Raw genomic sequence first — 24,290 nt, 5'->3', positions numbered from 1 at the left:
GGCTCTCGGGCTCCAGCACTCTTCCCCAGGGCATCATAGCAGCCTGCTGCTGAGTCCCTCAGCTTTTCCTCACCCCAATGCTGACCCCTAAGGGCCTTTTAAGGTGCTGACCAGGGCTTCCAGGAGGTATGTTTTGTTTATTTTCCTCCCCACTCTTACTTCCCTCCTTACTTAACTCCTGCTTTCAAGTTTTGGAGGCCTCTTCACCCTTTTGTCTTTACATTCTACTTAGTAAGTGATTCCAGCCACCTTCAGCTCTTCACTGGCTCCTGCCTGTCTTCATGCCCAATTCTACCATCAAATGCCATGGACTATCCTGAAATCCTGCCACATCTCATTACTTGCCACTTCCCTGAACCACTGTGCGCTGCCACCCTGCTCAGGCCCATTTTTCTGCCTGAAGCACTCCTCCTTTCTTGCTCTACTTTGCAATCCTCTGTTCTTCAAGGCTCCTTTCTATTGTAAAAAGAAGAGATTAAACGCCTGGACTTCAGAGTCAGACAGACAAGGTTCAAATCTCAGCTCTGCTTATTAGCAGTGTGACATCATTAACAAATTCCTTAAGCTTTTGAAGCCTTGGTTTCCCCATCTGCAAAAAAGGATGTAAGTAAACTCGAGAGTCAATCTGAGGCTTAAAAGCGTGTAAAGTTGATTACTGAAGTAGACGCAGAGTAAGTACTTAATAGTAAATATTGTTCATTAGTATTATTCCAGCCTCCCTAGGTCCTCCAGACCAAAATTGACCACTGTCTACTCTGGGCCCTCCACCCACTGCACATATCATTTTGCATGTTATATCAGAACTGTGTGTTTTCATATTTGGTTCCTTCACCAAATGACAATGACCTCTTCTAAGGGAGGAACTGCAGTATATTCATGGCCTCCAAACCAAAGTCATTCAGAGAGGATCACATATAACAGAGCCATTTGCCTAAATGTTAACCGGAAAAAAAAATGACTCAATCAATCTAGTCATGGTGAGGCAGATAACAGAACATCCTCACTCAGCCAACAATTATGTTTTCACCGTTAAGCCTTTTCAAAGTTGTAGTCTAAAATGTAAATAACCTCAGGAAGAAGAAAAGCTGTTAGTCATCCTTATCTTAGTGAGGCAAGAAAAAAAAATAAGAAATCCAAATAAATGGAAAGGATACGCCATTCCTCTGATACGTTTGATTTTTCCTGGATCTGTGAGTTGAATGGGCTTCAAGACCTTCCTTACAGGACATGAGAAAACCACTTCGCCTCCTCCTCCAGGAGGCATTCCCCGTCGCACAATCTGCACAGAGAGTGAGAAAGATGAGGCAAGGATGCAGCAAAGCAACGGATTACCCTGACACCCCACCCAGGAAGGTTTATACCAGCAGATGCTTCCTTACAAGGCACAGCTCTTGCATATTCAATCTGTCAGTCCCTTTAAGACCAACAGCAATTTATGTTGGCTCCTAGAGAGTACATGCTCAGCGTATGTCAAAGTCCAAGTTGACTACCAAAGTGGCTCTGCCATTCATCTCTATAATCCTGAGGAGGTCACTTCTTTATCCTTAAAATGTGGAGGTGACCTAGTCCATCATCTGAGCCCATTTCTTAATAATCAGAAACCCCTTTTTCTCCTTCCACGCAAATAACTGATCTATCAAAACATTATTAAATAAAAATGAAGTAATTTCCCCTGTTTAAAACATGAATGTAAAAGGCAGAGATGCTGAACAGTTTACCTCACTGTAATGATATTAATTCAATAACATACAGATGCTTAGACTACTTCTACTAAATTCTGGAAATACTGAATATTCTCAGGGACATTCAGGTTGGGAGCCCTTGAACATAAATTATATCCAGATCATTTAGATCAGAGAGCCAATATGGCCCAAATCTGTTCTCCACTGCTTATTAGCTGAGGGACATGGGCGGAGCTGTCATGAGAAAAAAAGGGGTTAGTATTTGTAAACTGCTTAGAACGGCCCCCATCGCAAAATAAGTGCAACATAACTATTGGCTACTATTGTTATCACTAAAGGGTCTCTTTCAGTTCAAAGTCTGTAATGTTTACTTCATGAACCCTCTGAGTCTTCTGATAAATGGTGACTTCAAAAGTGACACACATACACTGAGTCACACAGCTCTTCCAATGAGTCAGTGGAAAAATGTTTTCCACAGAAACATAAGGCCAACAGTTCATACATTCTTACCTTCAGTTCAAATGATTCACCATCAATCCCAAACTGTTTCAACAAAGGGAGTGCTGTTGCCTTAAGAACATCAACCTATGAAATTATTTTAGAAAAAAAAAAAAGTTTAAGAAAAAGAGTCAAAGAAACAAGTGAGGCTTAGCAACCAGGTAGATGACGCAGTGCGGTAAACAGAAAGGATGCTGGCTTAGAACTGAGCGAGTAGGCTGGCTGTGCCTGAGGAAGACTGCGATTTCACAGGCCACTGAGCTGCTCTCAGCCCCACTTTCCTCATGTATGGCATGGAGACCTACACCTACCTTACAGTCATCGTGAGCATCAGAGGCATCATGCAAAAAGCATGGAGAGACAGACTCTTGTACAAAACAAATGGAGAAACCTACTCATTCTTGTAGGTATAAACACTACAGAAGAAAACCGCCTTTTTCATTAGCATTTGTCCAGTATGGTTATCTAATGTTTAGAGCCGGTAGCACTCCAAAATGAACTATTGAACAGCTCACCTAAGAGTACCAATGATGAGCACCACACAGGCAGCTAAAGGGAAGGTGATGATTTTACATGGGAGCTGGGGAGTGGGGGTGATGATAGCCTCAAACTACAAGAAGCAACACAAACTCAAAACTGCAATTACGACGACATCCATGGTTAATGGCAAGAGTTTGCCACGTGTTACTGTTATCTCCTTCTGCACTCAGACTCCTAGGAAGTCTGGGGTCTTTCTGATCCATTTGTGGATTCCTGATAAGAGTATAAAGATGACATTCAAATCATGTGCTGTTATCTAACGAGTCAGCAAATGTTGCCTCAACTGCTACATGGGAAAGGAAATTACTCCCTTACTTGTTCCCTTCTTGGACCTGCCAGTTGGCTTGGAGGGCGGGCACCACACAGAGGGTGTAGGAAAAGCCCTAGTCCTAGTCCCAGCTCTGCTTCTAATTAGCTATGTGGCCTCAGACAAGAAAATCAAAACTATCTGAATTTCCTTATCTCTAAGGGAAGGGGCTCAAACCCAGCTATCTCCAAGGTGCAACCAACTCTAACAGGCTAAGAAGACCCAACTAAATATTGTGATATCAGAAAATTACCAGAGGTAGGAATGACCTGTGAGGTCTAAGAACATGCTTAGAATGGATCAGGTGGGGCAGGGGAAACTAGGAAAGCCATTAAAGATTAGCTAACTTTAATTAAATATTAAAGTTACAGCCTGAGCAACATAGTGAGACCTCATCTCTACTAAAAAAATTAGCTGGGCGTAGTGGTACACACCTCCGGTCCTAGCTACTTGAGAGGCTGACATGGGAGGATGGCTTGAGCCCAGGAGTTTGAGGCTTCAGTGGGCTATGATCAATCATGCCACTGCACTCCAGCCTGGGAAAGAGAGTGAGACCCTCTCTCTCAAAATAAAAAAATAAAGCTAAGCACACTCAAAAATTTAATATATGCATTTGGGATTGCCAGATGAAGAAAAGTGCAATCTAGGCTTAAGGGCAACTGGGGAGAAAGCCAAGTCAGATTCTAAAAAAGTACGGGAGGCAATGCTGCAATTACTCTGGGTAGCCAGCCACCAGCTCTCCTGAGGAAAAGAAAGGTGAAAAAATACAACATTCCTTCTGCCTCATTTTTCCTATACCTTGAGTCACAAAGGATAAAGCCAAATTTACTTAGTTCAGCCAGAAGCCCAGAAGTAATTCCAGGTGTAGTCCTGTCCCCTTAACACCCTCCATCTGACATGGAGGACAGGCAACTAGGTGCAGTGAGACAAGGCTGGAAAAGCAGATGGGAGCTTGGGACCTACTCTTCCTCTCACTGGCTGTGAGACCCTGGATGCTTTCCTGTCTCCTGGGCCTTGGTTTCCTCCTGTGTAAAAGGAGAGGCTGGGTTGAACACTCTACAGTCTCCTGCAGCTTTGCACATTCTAGTTTTAGCAGAGTGATGGTGGCCTGCAAGTTCTGCTTAAGGGAAACTGATCAGTCCACTCTGCAGTCAGAGAGAAAAGGCAAAAATCTCACCTAAGTGGCACCTTAGGGCAAAGGCATTACCATTACAGTGTAGCCAATCAATCCAAAGGTAAAAATGTAATTAGTCTATGTTTAAAAAGGGAGGAAGAAGCCTGCTCTCCAGTTACCTTGTCTGAAACACCCACCTCACTGGGTTGGTAGAAGAATTAAACAAATATGGATACACACATACATACATACATATGTATACCTAGAACAATGCCCAGTACTTGGTAGATATTAGTGTACCTCTTTTCCCTCTCTAAGAGGGAACTAAAAAAGCATGGAATTTTCACCCACCATTGGAGTAGCTTGTTGGCACCAATAAATATATACTGGGAGCTCTGGTGGCACACCACTAACATTCAGGAGACCTCCTAGAACTTTTCTCCTAATTTCTCCCCACTTTCTATTCTCTTGCCTCTAAAGAAAAAATGTCTTCTTCTTCTTCACAAGGCTTATTCCATCACCTCTGTTTTCAATCCTTATCCCCTCTGGACTTCACCAAGGACCCTCAGCTCATTTAATTCTTTTCTTTTCCATTACAGCTTCTCCTCAGCCTACAAGCAAACTCAAGTTTCCCCTAGTCTAAAAAAAATTCCCAACCTCAGCTCTTAAAAACTTTTGAAACAATCTCCTCACTTTCCAATACCACTAGTTCCTACTCGTTCCTCAGTCTCTTCCTGTCCTTACACTCCAATGACATTGTTCTTTCAAAGGTCAAAGAAATGTCTCACTGCTGAATCTGACTCAACTCCTGCAAAGAGTGACTGTGTGTAGATTATCCCTGCTTCTTAAAACTTGATTCCTGCTTGGCTTCTCCAAACACTTCTATCTCCACAGTCACTCTGTCTCTAGCTCCTCTTCTCCTACTCACGCCTTAAACGCTCATTTCTCCTTCTTCCATTCTTAGTCCTTTGGACCATGGGGCAGAAACTCTAATGCCCATAGAGAGCAGAAAGGAAGCTTAAAGGAATAATGAGGTCAGTGGTGACCTGGGTCCAGCTGGAGAGCTCACGCCTTATCCAAAAAAGGCAGCTGTTACTCACCTCCAACTGATGGCTGTCATGAAGGAACCACCACTCAGTATTGTCACACTGCCCTATCATAATGTAAAATCTGGAGTTTCGAACATGAACAACCAATTCAGATACATAAGCACACCAACAACGACAACCACCACCACCACCACACTGTACATGTCAAAAAAAAAAAAAACATGTGAAAGATAAATTCAGCCAAACCCACCAGTGTTCAACCTCACCCTGATCAATCTCATACTCCTAGAGGCTTAAGTATCAGTAGGTAACATTCTGATGACCTGTCTCCGAGGCTCCAGTTTGACAATAATTTCAAACTGTCAACTGGAAATCCTTATATGGTTAGGCTGCCAACATCCCAGGTAACAGGACCAAAATCTTAAGTCATTATCCTACTGCAATTTTCCTCTTCCCTTTGTCAAATGGGAACAATCTTTATGATCATTATCCTTTACGGCAACCAGGACAGAAATCATGGAGTCATCTATGACCCCTTCCTCTCACTCTGCCTCCAATCAGTTGCCATATCTGCCCTTTCCTTTCTCCCTCTATCTCAATAATGCCCAAGCTAGTCTAGCACTTCTCCATTCATCTGTCACTCAACCTCCAGAATTACCTTCCAAAAACCCAGACTGACTCTGATTTTCTCTCCTCTAGAAACCCTCTCTGTCACTCGGCACTTTGTTTCTACCTCTGTCAGAGCCTAAGGGTATTCATCCATGTAATCTCCATAAATGGGTTTCCAGCTGTCTACCCCATGAGACTAGGAGTTTGTTAAGGACAGAATTACTCATTTTATCCTTGTATGCAGAGTAGATGCAGACATGAACTAATGAGAAAACCACACAGAAAAGAAGCAGATAGAAATGAAGGAGCCATGGGATGAGCTGAAGAAGTCACTCTTTATTCAGAATTTAGTATATTTATTTTATCCTGGCCTGGAGCCAGATACCAACCAAGGTCATTTCAGTTACGCAGCTGGCAAAAGCAGTTAGTCCTACAGCAGATAAAAACAGATTTTTGGGTACCATTTCTGAGAAATTCATCAATTGACCTTTGTCTGTTACCATATAACATTTTTAAATATCGCCAGTGAGAAAAGCTTGTAAGATAATTAGCAAGTATAGAAAAAAAAGTACAAAACTGATACACACACTGCTGTATACTTCAGGGCCTTTTCCCACTTTTGAGGCACATATCCCTCTTACAACCTAAATGTATTTATGACTCTTCTCGCACTTTTATCCAAAGAACTCATTTCCTATAGTATTCTAGAGAATTTAAAAAGAAAAAAAAAACACTTAATGAAATATTCTAAACAGCTTAGGCAACATTCCTTTATCGCTTAAGAATTTCAGATCTTGTACTATACTCAGTATTCCAGGGAAACGAGTTTTTGCAGCTGAATTTCCAAGAATTGAAGAATAAGTTTGCATTGCCTAAGAACATATTAACACTTATACCCTCGTAGGTATCTTGATGAATAGCAGCGGTCTCTACTTTGGGGATCATAGCAATACTTCATTGGTCCTCCCTGAGTAGAAAAGCTACATAATTCACATTCTGCCTCAGAAGCTACCCATTCACTGGTCTTGGCCTATATCTGTAATGGTAAAGGCAAGCATACCACCTCAATCAGGACTTTTCATCATGGCCATCAGCTTAAAGGCATTGTCTCTGAACAGCAGAGCATCCAAAAGCATCCATCCCTCCCTACAAGGGAGGGGGTCCTGGACAGGACTTCTCTAATCTCTCTCTCTCTCTCTCTCTCTTTCTCTCTCTCTTTCTCTCTCTCTCTCTCTCTCTCTCTCTCTCCATCCTAGAATGGCACTAAGACAGTTGTGATCACAATGAAAAGTTTTGCTTGATATGAAATCATTCTCCCCATACCTGCAGAAAAATTAGCATGTTTAATAAAAAGCTTGCTCTGGCATGGCCCTTGGTGAAAATAATAAAAATAAAAAGCTTGCTGATACCGACAAACTACCAAAGCTCACACATTCCTTTCCCGAATTTATGCCCTTTTTCTAAATCTGCAGACTATTCTCAGAAGACAAAAGACCTTGAGTTTATGTTGAAACCTGAGTAAGTCAAGATTATGCTGTGGCAATGCCAAGGAGATATAATCTCCTGTCCAAAATTTTGGTCAGCTGCCCTCCAGTCTCAGCTACCACATGACCTTAGAAAACTCCACTGTCACATACTAGAGCCAACAGAGCTATAGTTTATGTCAGCCATGATAAGACTGAGAGCATCTGTTTTGAAGGTCCTTAGATAACAATGAAAGGCACCTTGATAACTGTTAACAATCGTCCTGAATTTGATGATCCCATGTTTTGGTTCATCTGCCTCCTGGAGTGATTAACCTCCAAATCTCAAGGTAAATAACAAAAGAAATATACATTTGAAATAAAACTGAGCTTTATAAGGAACATTTTTCTCACAAGCTGGGTTGTAACAAGAGACAAAACAAAAACAAACCCCTGGCTTGTTCTCAATACTCACTGAAGGGTCAACCTGATCATTGGTCACTCCTCGTAGAACTATCTTTAATGGGTGCTTCATAAATGGTGCCAAGCAAAGAAGACTCTCCAGGTAATAGCCAATGCCACGAAGGACGCTACAGTCATGTTCCACAGATCCACCATACAGGAGGCCAGGCTGATAATATAAGGTTGTTCCTTAAACCAGAAGAAAAAGAGCCACATTCAGCAGGAAAAAAACTAAAATGTCACAAAGGTAATGAAGGCAGTGAGTTCCAAGGGGAAAGTCCGGCAAGGACATCCAAGAATACTTGAAATGCCATCACTATGAGCACACACTTCACTCCAAAAGCTGACTCACTGCTGTCAAGCCCCTGTAACAATAATAAACTGTGAATGTAATTTAATAATCAGTAATAAATCAAACCCCTCCCTAAGCCATCTGAGTTGCCAAAGTCATGGCAGGGCACAGAGGAGAGATCCTAATAAGCACCCTAGTCTCCCAACAGCACAATCTCAGACTAGGCTTATCAGAGAGGGGAATTACAAATGATGTAATTAAATCATCACACCAGCAACCAGCATCCTCTAGGTTGCCCATATATATATAGAGCCCATATACCTCACTCACCAAACATGATGTCAAGAAAAGGCAAGTACTTTATGGCATTCAATGCCATTAATAGTAGCTCTTTTAATTTAATACTGATAAATGAAAATGTCTAATAGTATTTTACGGCTTTAGTGGAAACCACTATCTTTATTCGCTTTTCACATATTCATACCATTCAAAAAGCTTTTTTGGAGACAGGATCTTGCTCTGTTACCCAAGCTGGAGTACAGTGGCATGATCACGGCTTGCTGCAGCTCGACCTCCAGAACCCAAGCAATCCTCCCACCTCAGCTTCCAGAATAGCTGGGACCACAGGCATGTGCCACCATGCCCAGCTAATTTTTATTTTTTTTAGAGAAAGGGTCTCACTATGTTGTCCAGTATAGTCTTGAATTCTTGGGCTCAAGTGATCCTCCCAGCTCAGCCTCCCAAAGTGCAGGAACCACAGGCATATGCCACGACACTCAGCCTTTTTATTTATTTATTGATGGAGAAATGGTTTCACCAGTTGCCCAGGCTAGTCTTGAACTCCAAGACTCAAGTGATCCTCCCACCTCAGCCTCCCAAAGTGCTGGATTATAGGCATAAGCCACCATGCCCAACTATCCAAAAAGCTTCTTACTAGATTTACACATGAATGTAAAAAACTGTAAATGATTTAAGGGGACATAAATGGTTGAACAAGGTATTTCTGCTGCACAAAATCTTCTGCAATGCCCTCTGGTACAATTTACCAAAAATAAATGTAACATTAGAGGAAGGAGAAATGCTCAGTCACTCAAATGGAAAAAAGTTCTTGGGACTTCCATAAAATAAATTTAGGTTTTACCATATTAAACACTAAAATCCAAACAATCATGAAATCAGGATCATATTCTGATTAAAGTAGTAAACCCTTCTCAAATGGATCCTAGGTCAGCTATTCTAAATAGTTGTAAGGGTCACAAAACCATCCTTTAGATCAAAAAGCAAAAAAAGGGCCAGGCACAGTGGTTCATGCCTGTAACCCCGGCACTTTGGGAGGAGGAAGCAGGCAGATCACAAGGTCAGGAGATCAAGACTATCCTGGCCAACATGGTGAAATCCTGTCTCTACTAAAAATACAAAAAAAAATTAGCTGGGTGTGGTGGTGAGCACCTGTAATCCCAGCTACTCGGGAGGCTGAGGCAGGAGAATCGCTTGAACACAGGAGGTGGAGATTGCAGTGAGCCAAGATTGTGCCACTGCACTTCGGCCTGGTGACAGATAGANAAAAAAAAAAAAAAAAAGCCAAAAAAGACTATATTATATATTCACTAAATCTTTCAAATCCATACGTTTATTTATACAAATTAGCCAAATGAGAAACTGACCAGATCATCCGAATGAAGGCTTTTACTACTCCAATGGGGAAAATTAAAAGGATGTGGAGTGGGAGCAGAATCAGTAAACGTCTTATACCTCAACCTATACTGAAGATATGACTAAAAAAACCATAGAATTGGGCCGAGTGCGGTGGCTCATGCTTGTAATTCCAGCACTTAGGAAGGCCAAGGTGGGTGGATCACCTGACATCAGGGGTTCGAGACCAGCCTGGCCAACATGACGAAATCTCATCTGTACAAAAAAAAAAAAAAATTAGCCAGGCATGCTGGCAGACACCTGTAATCCCAGCTACTGAGGAGGCTGAGGCAGTAGATCTCTTGAATCTAGGAGACAGAAGTTGCAATGAGCCAAGATCATACCACTACACTCTAGCCTGGGTGACAGAGCAAGACTCTATCAAACACACACACACACACACACACACACACACACACACACAAACACAGAGAGAGAGAGAGAAGAATAGAAATATCTGTCTTCTGGATCACCTATAAAAGTTACTGAAAAAACCTCCAGCAATTTCAAAGCAAACAAGCTAAAGGAAATTAAGGGACACATAGCTGGCAAAAGACATGTGAATACCTCATTCCTGAAACCTGTTCTTCATAAGGTATGGCTGAATGCAGCTATAGACCAGGACATCTCAGGTCTCTTGCCTTAAGAGAGCCAAGGTAGGGAAAAGGTCAGAGATTCCTTTGTGGAATGTGTGTGAAAAGGTAGAGTGTTAATGGAGTCAGCCAAAGGATGTTTGCCACAGTCTTTCACACAATGTAGACACAAATTTCTAATAGAAAAAATAAAAGCTAGAAGCAACCTAAATGTTTATCAATGGGGAGCAGTTAAATAAATTATTATGCATCCATACACTGGAATACTATACTACAACCCACAGAAATATTGAGGAAGGCTTGCATGTGCTGGCAGGGAAAGTTCTCTGAGACATTTGTGCTAGAAAAAAAAAAATGCTGGCTGAAAAACAGTAAGACAAGCATGACCCTGTTGATGGTCTGAATTATGCAAATGTCCATGTGACAGCGGCTACCCCTGGAGTAGGAATGGAAGAGGAAAGAGGTGAAGGGACAGTCACATATTTTGCATAAACTTGTGTAAATTTATTTTCACAAACAAAATTTTAAAATAAAATAGAATTCAGCACATAAATTACCTCACAGAGTTGGCTGAAATAATTTAATGTAAAAATATAAGTAAATGAACTTTGGAAAGTTTAATGTAAATATTACGTATAAAATAAAAGAGGAGACAATTGCTTATTGGATCTGAAATTTTCAGTTTTCTAACGTCCTTAAATCAAATGTATGCTCCTGAAATTGGGAGACTTCATGTACATCTCTGGAAAATCATATCACAGACAGGTAAACTGGGTCTTTCCATCTGAACACAGTATTTTTTAAAATTATCTAGAATAATATGCTTTTATTATAATCTATATTCACAGCTTCATCATGTAACTCCAAAGTTATATGATGAGCTCCTCATATAAGTCCCTCCAAAATTTCAATTTAATGGTGATTGATATAACACAAAGTGATTAGTAAGTTTTAAACACAATCTTTATACCATTATGGATAAGCAGAGACTGACTAGGAAAAAAAAGAAAAGAAAAAAAGAGTGAGAAACAGGAATGCTTTAGCACATGTAGATGCTTTCAGGAATAGAAAAGGAGCTTACCTGTTTGGTTTATTTCAATTCGAGAACCATTCGTTATTTTGTCCAACAGCCTTATGAAGCTAGCTTCAAAATCTGTGAAGAAAAAAAGTCTGTGAAGAAAAGAGAAGACAGACTGGCCTCATGTCAGGTCGACATTTCCAGAGCACACGCCTGATGCAGGTACTGTGGTACACAGGTTACTTCCTACGTTACACCTGGCTTTCCTAAAGGACTGGGTAGGTTCATGGGTTGAGGAACTAAGGCAGTTGAAAAGCACTGACTGCTACATATACATTTAGTAGAACTTAAACAATTCAGCTTTCACATTGCACAAAAAAATCGCAGCTCTACCAGCAATCTAATGAGATATTAATTTTGGTAGCATAAAACTCAAGACCTATTCTTCTGAACTCAGGAGGGCATGACAAATAACAGAACAGAAAGTAGGGAACAGTTTTAAAGTCAAATTCTTCCCTGCTCCAGAATGCCTGGAAAGAAAGATTAAATTAAGGACCACCTGTCAGTCTCAGAGAGAGTAGGAGATCACTATCTCTGCCTTTCAGCAAAGTGTCCCTCCCTTTTCCCTTCCTCTACCATCTTACTGATTTATACCTAACTAACTAGTTGTTTTTTATTTCAGTAAAAGGGTGTTTGAATGTTCAGTATTACTGCCACCTTTTTATAATGCATGAGAAAAGACTGAAAAAAAAAAAAAAAGGCCAAATGTTAACAAATGTTTTTTACTTAATGACTGGATTTTACATAAATTTTATATTAAATATTTATTTATTTTTAAGAGACAGGGTCTCACTTTGTTGCCCGAACTGGAGTACAGTGGCATGATCACAGCTCACTGTAACCTGGAACTCCTGCCCTCAAAGGAGTCTCCTGCTTCAGCCTCCCAAGTAGCTGGGATTACAGGTGTGCACCACCACACCCAGCTAATTTCTTCATTTTTGTAGAGATGGGGTTTCATTATATTGACCAGGTTGGTCTTGAACTCCTGGCCTCAAGCAATCCTCCCACTTTAGCCTCCCAAAGTGCTAGGATTACAGTCATGGGCCACCACACCTGGGCAAAAGCTGGTCATTCTTTAAAAGAGAAAGAGAGGGGGATGGGAGAAAAGAAAGGGAAAGGAAGAAAGAATAGATTTTAAATGTAAGATTATGGGAGGAGGAGTGAAGAGTCAGACAGAGGAGAATCCTCTAACCATCCCCTCAGCTAATCTTACACACACACACACACACACACACCCCTTAGTTTTAACTTCCTGTCCATGAACAAGGACAGAAAGACTAACTCTTCTGCCACTGAAGGCATTGTGATTGCCTGAAACTTTTAGGCAATTCTCACTCCTGTAATAAACCAGCAGAGTTTATGGACACAGAGTCCAGTAATCACCTAAACTGATCGCAAAGGGTGAGTGAATTGACTAAGCAATTCCCATCCACCTAGTCTGTTACCCCTAACTCTTGTCGTAATAGATTCTGCAATTTGTACAAAGAGCATTGGGCTAGAAATCAGAGAAACTCCATTAAATCCTCAAACAAATAACAATGGTTAATAACAGCTGCTGTGTGTTGAATGCTTACTTTACATCAGATATTCTTTCATTTAATCCTCATGTCTCTGAGGCACTGTCATTCCCATTTGCTATGGTTTGAATGTTCCCTCCAAAACTCATGTTGAAACTTAATTGTCATTGTGACTATATTAAGAGATGGAACCATTAAAAGGTAATTAAGCCACAAGGGCTCTGCCCTCATGAATAGATTAATGTCCATTACACAGGAATGGGTTTATTATTACAACACAAGAGTGGGCTGAGTCCAGGCGGGGGTGCAGAGGTGTGTATCTGTATTCCCAGCCACTCAGGAGGCTGAGGTGAGAGGATCACTTGTGACCAGGAATTGAAAGCCAGCCTGGACAACATAGCAAGATGCTCATCTCTGGGGAAAAATAAGAGTCCAGCTCTCTCAGTCACTCTCACTCTCCCTTTCTTGCCCTTTCACTTTCTGTCACGGGAAACTGCAACAAGAGGGTCCCTGCCAGAACTAGCACCTTGATATTGGATTTCCTGGCTTCCAGACTGTGATAAATTTCTTTTCTTTTATAAATTACGCAGTCTGTGCCTGTGACATTTTTATAGCAACACAAAATGGATTAAGATGCCATTTTACAGAGGACCAAGATCCAAGAATGCCAACTAGATTGCCCTAGTCAAATGACACTGAGACCCAAGAATGCCAAACGGACTACCCTGATCATATAACCAGCAAGTAGCAAAGCCAGGATTTGAGTCCAAGTCTGTCATTCTCCAAAGTCCATGCTCTCAATCTTTAAGAAATGAGATCTCACTATGTTGCCCAGGCTGGTTTCAAACTCCTGGCTTCAAGTGATACTCCTGCCTCAACCTCACAAACGCTGGGATTACAGACATAAGTTACTGCATACAATCTAAAGGTTCCAAACTGAGCCACACCATGACACTAGTTGGCCTCTGTTCGGTTTAATTCCTTGCAGCCAACCTCTTCCTCTAGAAAATCATGGTACCTTCGACTACAGGCAGGGAGTGACCTCTTGAAGGATCTTATAGTTAATTTAATGGATCCCTAATGAACATTTAAAAAAAAAAAATTGGAGCTGAATAAATTGTTTTACATATATGTACATGTGTAATAGGTTGTGATGTCAATAGCATCATAGGAGTTTGAAAGTATCTGAACGATGGAACTGAACTAGAAATTATTTCTATGGTCTTTTTCTATAGAACCTGATTTTAACATTCTTTACAAATCAGGCACAATCTCTACCACAATGCACTTTCTAGTTTGGTTTTTAGAAAACCTAAGGTACCCTGCAGAAAAAAAAAAAGCCCTTGATTTGTTCAAACTTTCTAGGTGTCTAAATGGGGGAGAGGAACAAGTATCTACAAATAATGTCGAAGATTAAACTCCACAGATTTTACAAATTAGAAAAGAAAAAAGGAAGAAACCATGACATTAGTTTTTAGGTTTTGTTTGTTTTTTGCAATCCACAGGAACTCTCACACACACAAACAAAACCAGAAATGCCCAGCAGAACAAGAGTAGAAAGAGAATAGGCATAAAGAGAACTCCAAGCAGGATCATCCCTGATCACGCAGACAGGTGCTTCAGAAGCAGCACTTCAAGGAACCAGACTCAGAGCTAGTTCCGGAGCCCTGGCAACACTGAAGATAAGACTCCATCACCTGGTCCAAGAAAGATCTCAAGTGCCCAAACTTTACTAGGCCAACCTGTGTAGAATTCCTTGCCCATTCACCTCTCACACACCCTTTCTGACTCCTCTTCTTCAAGACTGCTCCTCGGGCTACAAAATGTCAGGTATCTAAAAACATTAGGGGAAAAGCTCCAAAAACAAGCATAATTTTACTACCCTGTTTATGAATACATAATTAGATTATAAAACTACAAAGAGAATCAAAGTCAATGCTATAATGGTCAGGATAGCAGCTACCACTAGGGGCGTGAAGGAGCTGCAAAAGGTTAAAAGGTGATGTCGGCAAAGTTTTTATTTCTTTATGTGGATAGAGGTCACACAGATGTTCATTTTATGATCGCTTATGCACAACTTTTACATCTTATGCATTTTATTTGTACAAATTTAGTGGGTGCAAGTGCAGTTTTGTTACATGGATATACTGAGTAGTGGTAAAGTCTGTGTTTTTAATGTACCATCACCGGATAGTGCACATTGACATCAAGTAATTCCTCATACCCCTACCTTTCCAACTCTCCAATGTCTATTATTCCACACTCTTATGTCCACGTGTACACATTATTTGCTTCCCTTATGCACTTTTATGTTCTTACATTTCACGTTTTAAACAAAATTTTCACTCTTGGGACCATCAACCTCAGGATTACTTAAATATCACTTCCTATGTCTTATCCCCATGCTTTTTATCCCTGGAATACGTGAGATCATCATTTCTGTGAAGTGTCTGTCTGTGTGTCCTGTAAGACAGTGGCAATCATCAGTCTGACCCCATCCCTCACTAAAAAAGGCAAAAGCCTATCTTAAACAAGAGGAGTAGGGGAATAATACAATTTAAAAATCACTTTAAAAACAAAGAGCAATTTTCCATAAATACAGTTTCAATTCATGCTCGTAATCCCAGCATTTTGGGAGGCCAAGGTGGGCAGATCACCTGAGGTCACAATTTCAAGACTAGACTGGCCAACATGATGAAACCTCTATTAAAATACAAAATTAGCCGGGCGTGGCGGTGTACACCTGTAATCCCAGCTACATGGGAGGCTGAGGCAGGAGAATCACTTGAACCCAGGAGGCGCAGGTTGCAGTGAGCCAGGATCATGCCATTGCACTCCAGCCTGGGCAAAAACAGTGAAACTCTGTCTCAAAAAAGCAAGGTGTTCTAACTCAAAGGTCTACAAATACTGGGCTGGTTAAGTAAGTTATAGCATATCTATATATCAGAATATTCTGTAGCTTTATAATTAATGAAGATGTTTTTACATACTGATATGAGTCATTGCTAAGATATACTGAGTGAAAAGAAGATGCAGATGACCATTTCTGTGGAAAAAGAACAAGTGTACACATATGTATATATATTTGCTTATTTATGAAAAAAAAAAAAAAGAATAAACTAGTAATGTTCTTTGCTTCAAAGATTCTCTAAACCAGCAGTCTCCAACCTTTTGGAACCAGACCAGTTTTGTAGATCAGATCAGTGACGGGACTGGATTCTCACAGGGCCGTGAACTCTATTGTGAATTACACATGCGAGGGATCAAGGCTACTGGCTCCTTATGAGATTCTAATGCCTCATGATCTGAGGTGGAACAGTTTCCTCCTGAAACCATTCCCTCAACCCTGCCCTGTCCAGGATTGAGGACCTCTGCTCTATAAACCCTTTTATTCCCTTTGAATTTTGTGTCATGTGCATATTTCTTAAAATACATAAAATTTATATTTAAAGAAAACACAAAGGTACTGCAACACGATTTAAATAGCCAACAAAACTGCTTTCATTAAATGGCCTATGATAGATCTTTATAATAATATGCACCCATTAGAAATGTTTTTAAAAGAATTGTTTATACAGGGAAAAGTTTAAAAGTAATATATATAATGTAATTTCAACTTTTTTTTTTTTGAGACAGAGTCTCGCTCTGTTGCCTAGGCTGGAGTGTACTGACAAGATATCGGCTCACTGCAACCTCCACCTCCAGGGTTCAAGTGATTTTCCTCCCTCAGCCTCCCAAGCAGCCAGGACTGCAGGCACACACCACTACCCCCAGCTAAATTTTGTATTTTTAGTAGAGACACGGTTTCGCCATGTTGGCCAGGACAGTCTTGATCTCCTGATCTCATGATCCACCTGCCTCAGCTTCCCCAAGTGCTAGGATTACAGGCGTGAGCCACTGCACCTGGCCCACTTTCAATTTCTTTAGCAAATAACTGGAAGACAAGACAGTGAACTGTTAACATGCAAAATTAGGAGTCATTACTTTTCTCATTAAATCCAAAGAGGCAGACATTACAAACACATAACTCAATTCTCAGAATAAATTAAGAGATCCACTCACTTGAAAATATGTATGTTTGTTTATATGTGCATTATTCTACAAAATGTGATAAATAAAAAATATTTTAATACAACGAACCATACGTCTTTCCTAAATTATACTGAAATCAAGAAAAAAATCACAGAGGCCGGGCGCGGTGGCTCACGCCTGTAATCCCAGCACTTTGGGAGGCCGAGGCGGGTGGATCACGAGGTCAGGAGATCGAGACCATCCTGGTCAACATGGTGAAACCCCGTCTCTACTAAAACTACAAAAAATTAGCTGGGCATGGTGGCGCGTGCCTGTAATCCCAGCTACTCGGGAGGCTGAGGCAGGAGAATTGCCTGAACCTAGGAGGCGGAGGTTGCGGTGAGCCGAGATCACGCCATTGTACTCCAGCCTGGGTAACAAGAGTGAAACTCTGTCTCAAAAAAAAAAAAAAAAAAAAAATCACAGAACATAATGTCTTATATAGAAATAAAAATTTCACAAAAATATATGGAACTCTACCAAAAAAAAATTTCACTTTAAAAATCTTAGAAATCAGGCCAGGTGCAGTGGCTCATGCCTATGATCCGAGCACTTTGGGTGGCTGAGGCAGGTGGATCACCTGAGGTCAGGAGTTCAAGACCAGCCTGACCAACATGGTGAAACCCCATCTCTACTAAAAATACAAAAATTAGCTGGGCATGGTGGCAGGTGACTGTAATCTCAGTAACTTGGGAGGCTGAGTCAGGAAAATCACTTGAGCCCAGGAAGTGGAGGTTGCAGTGAGTTAAGATTGTGCCATTGCACTCCAGCCTGAGCAACAAAATTGAAACTCTGTCTCAAAAAAACACCTTAGAAATCCAGAAAAGGAAAAGCAAGAACAAAATGAACTGAGAGTTTAGAAATGAAACAAAATTACAAGCCAAACAATAAAGAACAATGATAATTTCAAAAGAAGAGAAAAAGAAAATCAAAAATAAAGCTGGGTGTGGTGGCTCACACCTGTAATCCCAGAACTTTGGAAGGCTGAGGTGGGTGGGATCACTTGAGCCCAGGTGTTCGAGACCAGCATGGGCAACATGACAGAAGTCTGTCTCTACAAAAAAAACCACAAAAATTAGCCAGGCATGGTGGCACACAGCTGTAGTCCCAGTCCCAGCTACTCAGTGGGGCAGGGTGGCAAGGGGAGCTGAGGCAGGAAAAGCCCTTGATCCCAAGAGGTTGAGGCCACAGTGAGCCGTGATGGCGCCACTGCACTGCAGCCTGGACGATAGAGCGAGACCCTGCCTCAAAAAAGAAACAAAAAACGTTAAAAAAAAATCAAGCTAATTCACTGAGACCATACAACACAAATCAGCCACTTTATTTATTTGTAAAAGAAAATAAGACATGAATCAATAAAACCAAAAAGAAAAATTATGTAATTAATTAAAAAGATTAACAGCTTTTATGGTAAACGATTCTCCATTACTTACCAATATATTTGGAATTAAAACAGGAAGCTATGTAAAAAATGACAAACCAAAACGAATAAAAAAGACACAAAAGGACCTAAAAAGACAATGAAAATTTTTTTCAAATAATAAACAGAAAAGGGCAATGATAAAGTCACTGGAAATTTTTTTCCCTAACACTCAAATAAAAAAATTATATTACCCAAAGTACAAAAAAGAATGTGTAAAGATAGCTATTTTAGTATAGTTAGGAACATCACTTAAAAAAATCTGAATTACAAGCTAATCTCATTTAATGAGAACAGATGAAAAATCTTAACCAACATCTCAGAAATGATGTTATTCTTTAAATTACATGTTTTTAAAATTACCATTGTGATTAAGAAAGGCACATCCCAAAAAGGGCTGCAGATAAAGCACAAGGAAAATGAAAACATTAATTAAATATAATATTAAATATATAAACAGGATAAACTCAACTAACTGGCTTAATTATTCCAGAAAAAGTACCTGATAAAATTTGGTATCTATTTTTCAGTAAAATTCTGTTTTAAAAAGAACAACAAATGAGTTTGTTAAACATAACACAGAGTTTGTATTTTAAAACAGAACGCTTTAAAGTTCAAGGAGAATGTCTTCATGGTCTTGGCATAGGCAAAATTTCTTCAATAGGACAGAGCAAGATTTATAAATTGGATATTAAAACTATGAGCTATTGTTTATTAAAAGACTACACTGAGATTGTCAAAAGACAAGTCACAGAATGGAATAAGATATGTGCAATCTTTTGTATATATGCAGAATATACAAATGAATCAACAAATAAATAAGAAAAAGACAGAAAAATGAGCAAAAGTTCTGAATGGAGACTTCATAAAACAGGATATCCAACTGACCAATACATCAAAGAAAAGGTGCTCAGATCAAGATGGCGGACTAGAAATCCCTCACAAAGACAGCCAAAACAACAAATAAACAACTATAATTTAACACAAATAACTGAGGAGGGGTGCCAGAATGTATCAGAAGTTTATTTTAAAAACTTGAGACAGCCACATAGAGAGCAGAAGGAAATGCCAAGGTTCTATCTCCCCAGTCCCCAACCAGGATCAGTGGGGAACCAAAAGGAGAAACCTTAAAGACCAAGAGAGAATGAGATGACATATTCTCCCTGCTACAAAGAGGTAAGGAAGAGGATCCTAGCAATCCCTATCAACACCTTGGACACTTACAGACCTCGCCACTGAGGAACCGTGCAGTCCTCACAGGCCTAAGGCTGCTTGGGGTATACATAGCTGTGCTCCCCAAAGAGAGGGAGTAAACACTGTGCCCAACTCCCTGTGGCCTGCACACCCCCATCTTAGAATTAGAACTATGGCTGGAGTGTGTCTTACTCCAGGAGCAAGTAGCAAAGCCTCCCCCTTTTCCCTGAGGATAAGCCACCACTCAGACACCCTAGACCAGTGGCCCAACTTCCTCAAGCCGGGCTTCAAGTGGCTACTGTACCTTTCAGCATGATGCCACTCCACCTACCCCTACCCCCACCCCATTGGGCCAGATCTGATGCTTCCTGCGTAAATTTTTTAATTTACAATATGCTAAAAAACAAAAATTCAACAAAGGGTTACAAATCATTTTTTAAAAATATACAGAACTCCTGTAGCTTAAGACTTCAATGAATGAAATAAATATAATAGAATTTAAATGGCAGACATGATCAAGCATAAGACACAAATCTCTGAACTTGAAGAGATGTCTTTTGAAATTACCTTCCCGAAGAAATGAGAATGAAAAAGAGTGAAGAACACCTACAACACTTACAGGAAAACAAATGTTCATGTTATGAAAGCTCCAGGAGGAGGAAAAAAGAGGAAGCACAGAAACCCTACCAAATGAAATAGCTGAAAAACTCCCAAGTCTGGAAAGAGGTATGAACATACAAATCGCCAACAGGTATATGAAAAAGTGCTCAGCATCACTAATTATCAGGGATATACAAATCAAAACCACAATGAGATATTATCTCACCCCAGTCAGAATGGCAATTATCAAAAAGACAAAAAATAACTAATGATGGCAAGGATACAAAAAAAAGGAACTTGTATATACTGTTGGTGGAAATGTAAATTAGTATGGCCATTATGGGAAACAGTATGGATATTCCTCAAAAACTAAAAATAGAACTACCACATGACCTAACAATCCGATTACTAGGTATATACCAAAAGGAGAGAAATCAATGTTGATGAGATACCTGTACTCTCAGGTTTATTGCAACACTATTAGCGCGCGCGCGCGCACACGCACGCACACACACACGCACGCACACACACAATGGAATTCTATTTAGCCATAAAAAAGAATGAAGTTCTGACAGCAACATGAAGGGGCTTTCAGAGGACATTATGTTAAGTAAAAAAAGCCAGACACAGAAAGATGAATACCATATATCTCGTGGAAGCCAAAAAACATTGATCCCACAGAAAGTAGAGGATAGAACAGTGGTTACTAGAGGCAGGGAAAGGGAGGCAAGAAGGGAGGATAGCCAACGGCTGGTTAACAGATACAAAAACACAGGTAGATAGGAGAAATTCACTGAACTGGTTTCAAGTGATCTGCCTGCCTCAGCCTCCCAGCTGCACGGGAGGCCGAGGCAGGGGAATCACTTGAACCTGAAAGGCAGAGATTGCAGTGAGCCAAGATCAGGCCACTGCACTCAACCTGGTGACAGAGTGAGACTCCGTCTCAAAAAAAAAGTGGCAGGATGCAGTGGCTTGGCCTGTAATCCTAGTGCTTTGGGAGGCCAAGGCAGGCAGATCACTTGAAACCAGGAGTTTAGGACCAGCCTGGCCAACAAGGTGAAACCCTGTCTCTACCAAAAATACAAAGAATTAGCCATGTGTGGTGGTGCACGTCTGTAATTCCAGCTACTCAGGAGGCTGAGGCATGAGAATCGCTTGATTTCAGGAGGCTGAGGTTGCAGTGAGGCAAGATCGCAATAGTGCACTGCAGCCAGGTGACAGAGCAAGACTCCATCTCAAAAACACATAAAAAAACAAAAAGCAAAGAAAAAACCCAATCACATCTCTAGCTTCATGATACAGAAATGCCATTAAAGGTGTCTCTAGAAAAAAAGTAAAAGAAGATATCAAGATGGGGAAGAAATATCAATTAAGGGAAAGGGTATCTTGCCAGTTAATGAAGGGAATTTCACGTATTTTGATTTGATCTCACATTCCATTTTTTTCTGTTTTAAAAAGCATAATCGCCAAGCAATTTCACATCTACAATTCTTTCCTACGGAAATAGAAGAATGCTAGGATATGTGTAAGAAAATTTTACTGCTGCCTTATTTAATGACAAACACTGAAGATTACTAAGTATAGCTAAGGAAATGGCTAAATAAATTGGTATGTCTGTATTATGGAACACTCTGCAGCCATTTAAAAAAATAATAATGTTAGGAAGCTCATGTGCTGCCATGGAATAATGATAACATTCTTGTGCTTTAAAAAAAAAAAAAGTGTACAGAGAGAGAAAGGTCTGGAAGACTGCATCTTAGGAATATGACTGGTAAGTGACACAGTAAGAATTAACTAGCCAGAGGCAATAAGAGATGTAACCTGCACGGATTACTTTCAGTTTTGAATCATTAAGAGTTGCTTCCCCAAACATACATGTATTACTTTTATAATATAAAAATGAAATCAAAAACTTTTTTGTCCTGTATCTTCACATTTTTCTAGATATGATGCTTGGCTTATATGAAAACCTAGGTTGCCCTTGATTGTGATAATTTTCACAATCAAGAGCAACCTAATTCTCTGATTGAGGCTGTTTTTACTGCCTTTCAAGTATCTTATCTGAATTCTTCAATACTAGTCCTCATGAACACATTGGAAGAAAGTAATCGCTCTCTACACCTATTTCACTAGAGCATTTCTTCCACCCTAAAAAACTACTAGACGGTGGCTCACATACATAATCCCAGCACTTTGGGAGGCCAAGGCAAGTGGATCACTTGAGCTCAGGAGTTCCGAGACCAGCCTGGGCAACATGGCGAAACCCTGTTTCTATAAAAAATACAAGAACTAGCCAGGAGTAGTGGTGCACACCTGTAGTTCCAGCCACTTGGAAGGCTGAGGTGGGAGGATTGCTTGAGCTCAAGACGCAGAGGCTGCAATGAGCAGAGATCACATCATTGCACTTCAGCCTGGATGAAAGAGGGAGATCCTGTCTTAAAAAAATAAAAAATACTAGACACATTATATAATAAAAGAGTCAGTGTAACACTAAGAGTCCATATAGCACTGAGAGGATATAGCAATCCAAAATGTATCAAACAACAAAGCTGTAAAATATGCAAAGAAAAATCACTATAAATGAATGAGAAAGATAAATCCATAATTATTATCAGAGACCCCACTCTCAATAATCAAAAGAACTAGGCCGAAAAATCAGCAAGGACAAAGAAGAACTCAGCACCACCACGAACCTATAAAATCTAATCAACATTTATACAGCACTTCACCCAACAAGAGAACATATATTTGTTCTAAGGTCAATAGCAGAAAATATCCAAACACATGGAAACTAAACAACACACTTATAAATGACCTATTGGTCAAAGAGTAAGTTTCAAAGAAAATAAAAATTACATTGAACTAAATGAAAATTAAAATGAAATACACCAAAATCTATGGGATACAACTAAGGCAATGTTGAGACAAAAATGTAATTGCTTTAAATGCATACGCTAGGAAACAGAAAAAGTTCCCAATAATCTAAGCTCCACCTCAAACACTTAGCAAAATAAACTCAAAGCAAGTGAAGGAAGGAAATAATAAAAAGCATAAATAAATAAAATTGAAAACAGAAAAGCAAGAAAGAAAAATCAGTAAAACAAAGAATGGGTCTTTAACGAGATCAATAAAATTGACAAACCTCTAGCAAGACTGACCAAAAAGGCGAGGACACACACACACCCCACACCACACACAATTAGCAACAACGGGAATGCAACAGGAGATATCACTACAGATCCTGCAGACATCAAATGGATAATAAGGAAACACTGTAAACTCTACATTTATTAATTCAGCAAGTTAGATGAAACGGGCCACTTCTTCAAAAAACACAAACTACCACAACTTACACATACAAAACACATCACTTGAATAGCCCTATAAATATTCAGGAAATGAAATGCATAATCTAAAAACTCCCAAAAAAGAAATCTCTAGGCCCATATGGTTTCATTGTAAAATTCTGCCAAACGTTTAAAGAATTAAAAACAATTCTATATAATCTCTTTCAGAAAACAGGAAAATTTCCAACTGATTTTAAAGTAATGCTACCCTGATACCAAAACCAGACCAAAGCAGACAAAAAAAGAAAACTACAGACCAATATTGCTCATGAACATACAAACAAAAATCCTTAACAAAATATTAGCAAATAAAATTCAGCAATATATATATTTTAAAAAGATCAAGTAGACTCTATTCTAGGAATACAAGGCTGGTTCAATATTTAAATATTAATCAAGGCAATGCACCATATTTATAGGCTGAAGAAGAAAAATCACATGGTCACATCAATTGGTACAGAAAAGCACTGGACGAAATACAATACTCATTCACTGTTTAAAAAAAAAAAAAACTTAGAAAAACTGTAATAAGATTACTTTCTCAACTTGATTTTTTATATCTACGTAAAATATATAGCTTTCCCCCTAAGTTAAGGAACAAGGTAAGGATGTTCCCTCTCACCCATTTTACTTAATATAGTGCTAGAAATTCTAGCCAGTGTAATAAGGCAGAAGGAAATAAAAGGCATACATATTAAAATGAAGAAATCAAACTGTTACTATTTGTAGACAACATGACTAGCTACACAGAAAATAAATTCC

General features: G+C 39.8%; 1 protein-coding gene across 1 annotated transcript in view; it reads right to left on the bottom strand.

Moving 5' to 3' along the window:
* RCL1 (RNA terminal phosphate cyclase like 1) overlaps nucleotides 1–24,290 on the bottom strand; it is a 62,008-nt gene that overhangs the window by 25,369 nt on the left and 12,349 nt on the right. Inside the window, exons 2-5 of the mRNA XM_017496983.2 lie at nucleotides 11,383–11,454; nucleotides 7,738–7,913; nucleotides 2,193–2,267; nucleotides 1,155–1,279 (exon numbers count right to left, since the gene is read on the bottom strand). Of these exons, the coding sequence (XP_017352472.1) occupies nucleotides 1,155–1,279; nucleotides 2,193–2,267; nucleotides 7,738–7,913; nucleotides 11,383–11,454 (448 nt within the window). The remainder of the gene's footprint in view (nucleotides 1–1,154; nucleotides 1,280–2,192; nucleotides 2,268–7,737; nucleotides 7,914–11,382; nucleotides 11,455–24,290) is intronic.

The sequence above is a fragment of the Cebus imitator genome, unplaced genomic scaffold (genome assembly GCF_001604975.1).
Source record: "Cebus imitator isolate Cc_AM_T3 unplaced genomic scaffold, Cebus_imitator-1.0 Scaffold227, whole genome shotgun sequence".
In the NCBI taxonomy this organism is placed as follows: domain Eukaryota; kingdom Metazoa; phylum Chordata; class Mammalia; order Primates; family Cebidae; genus Cebus; species Cebus imitator.
This window is presented reverse-complemented; position numbering and strand designations above follow the sequence as displayed.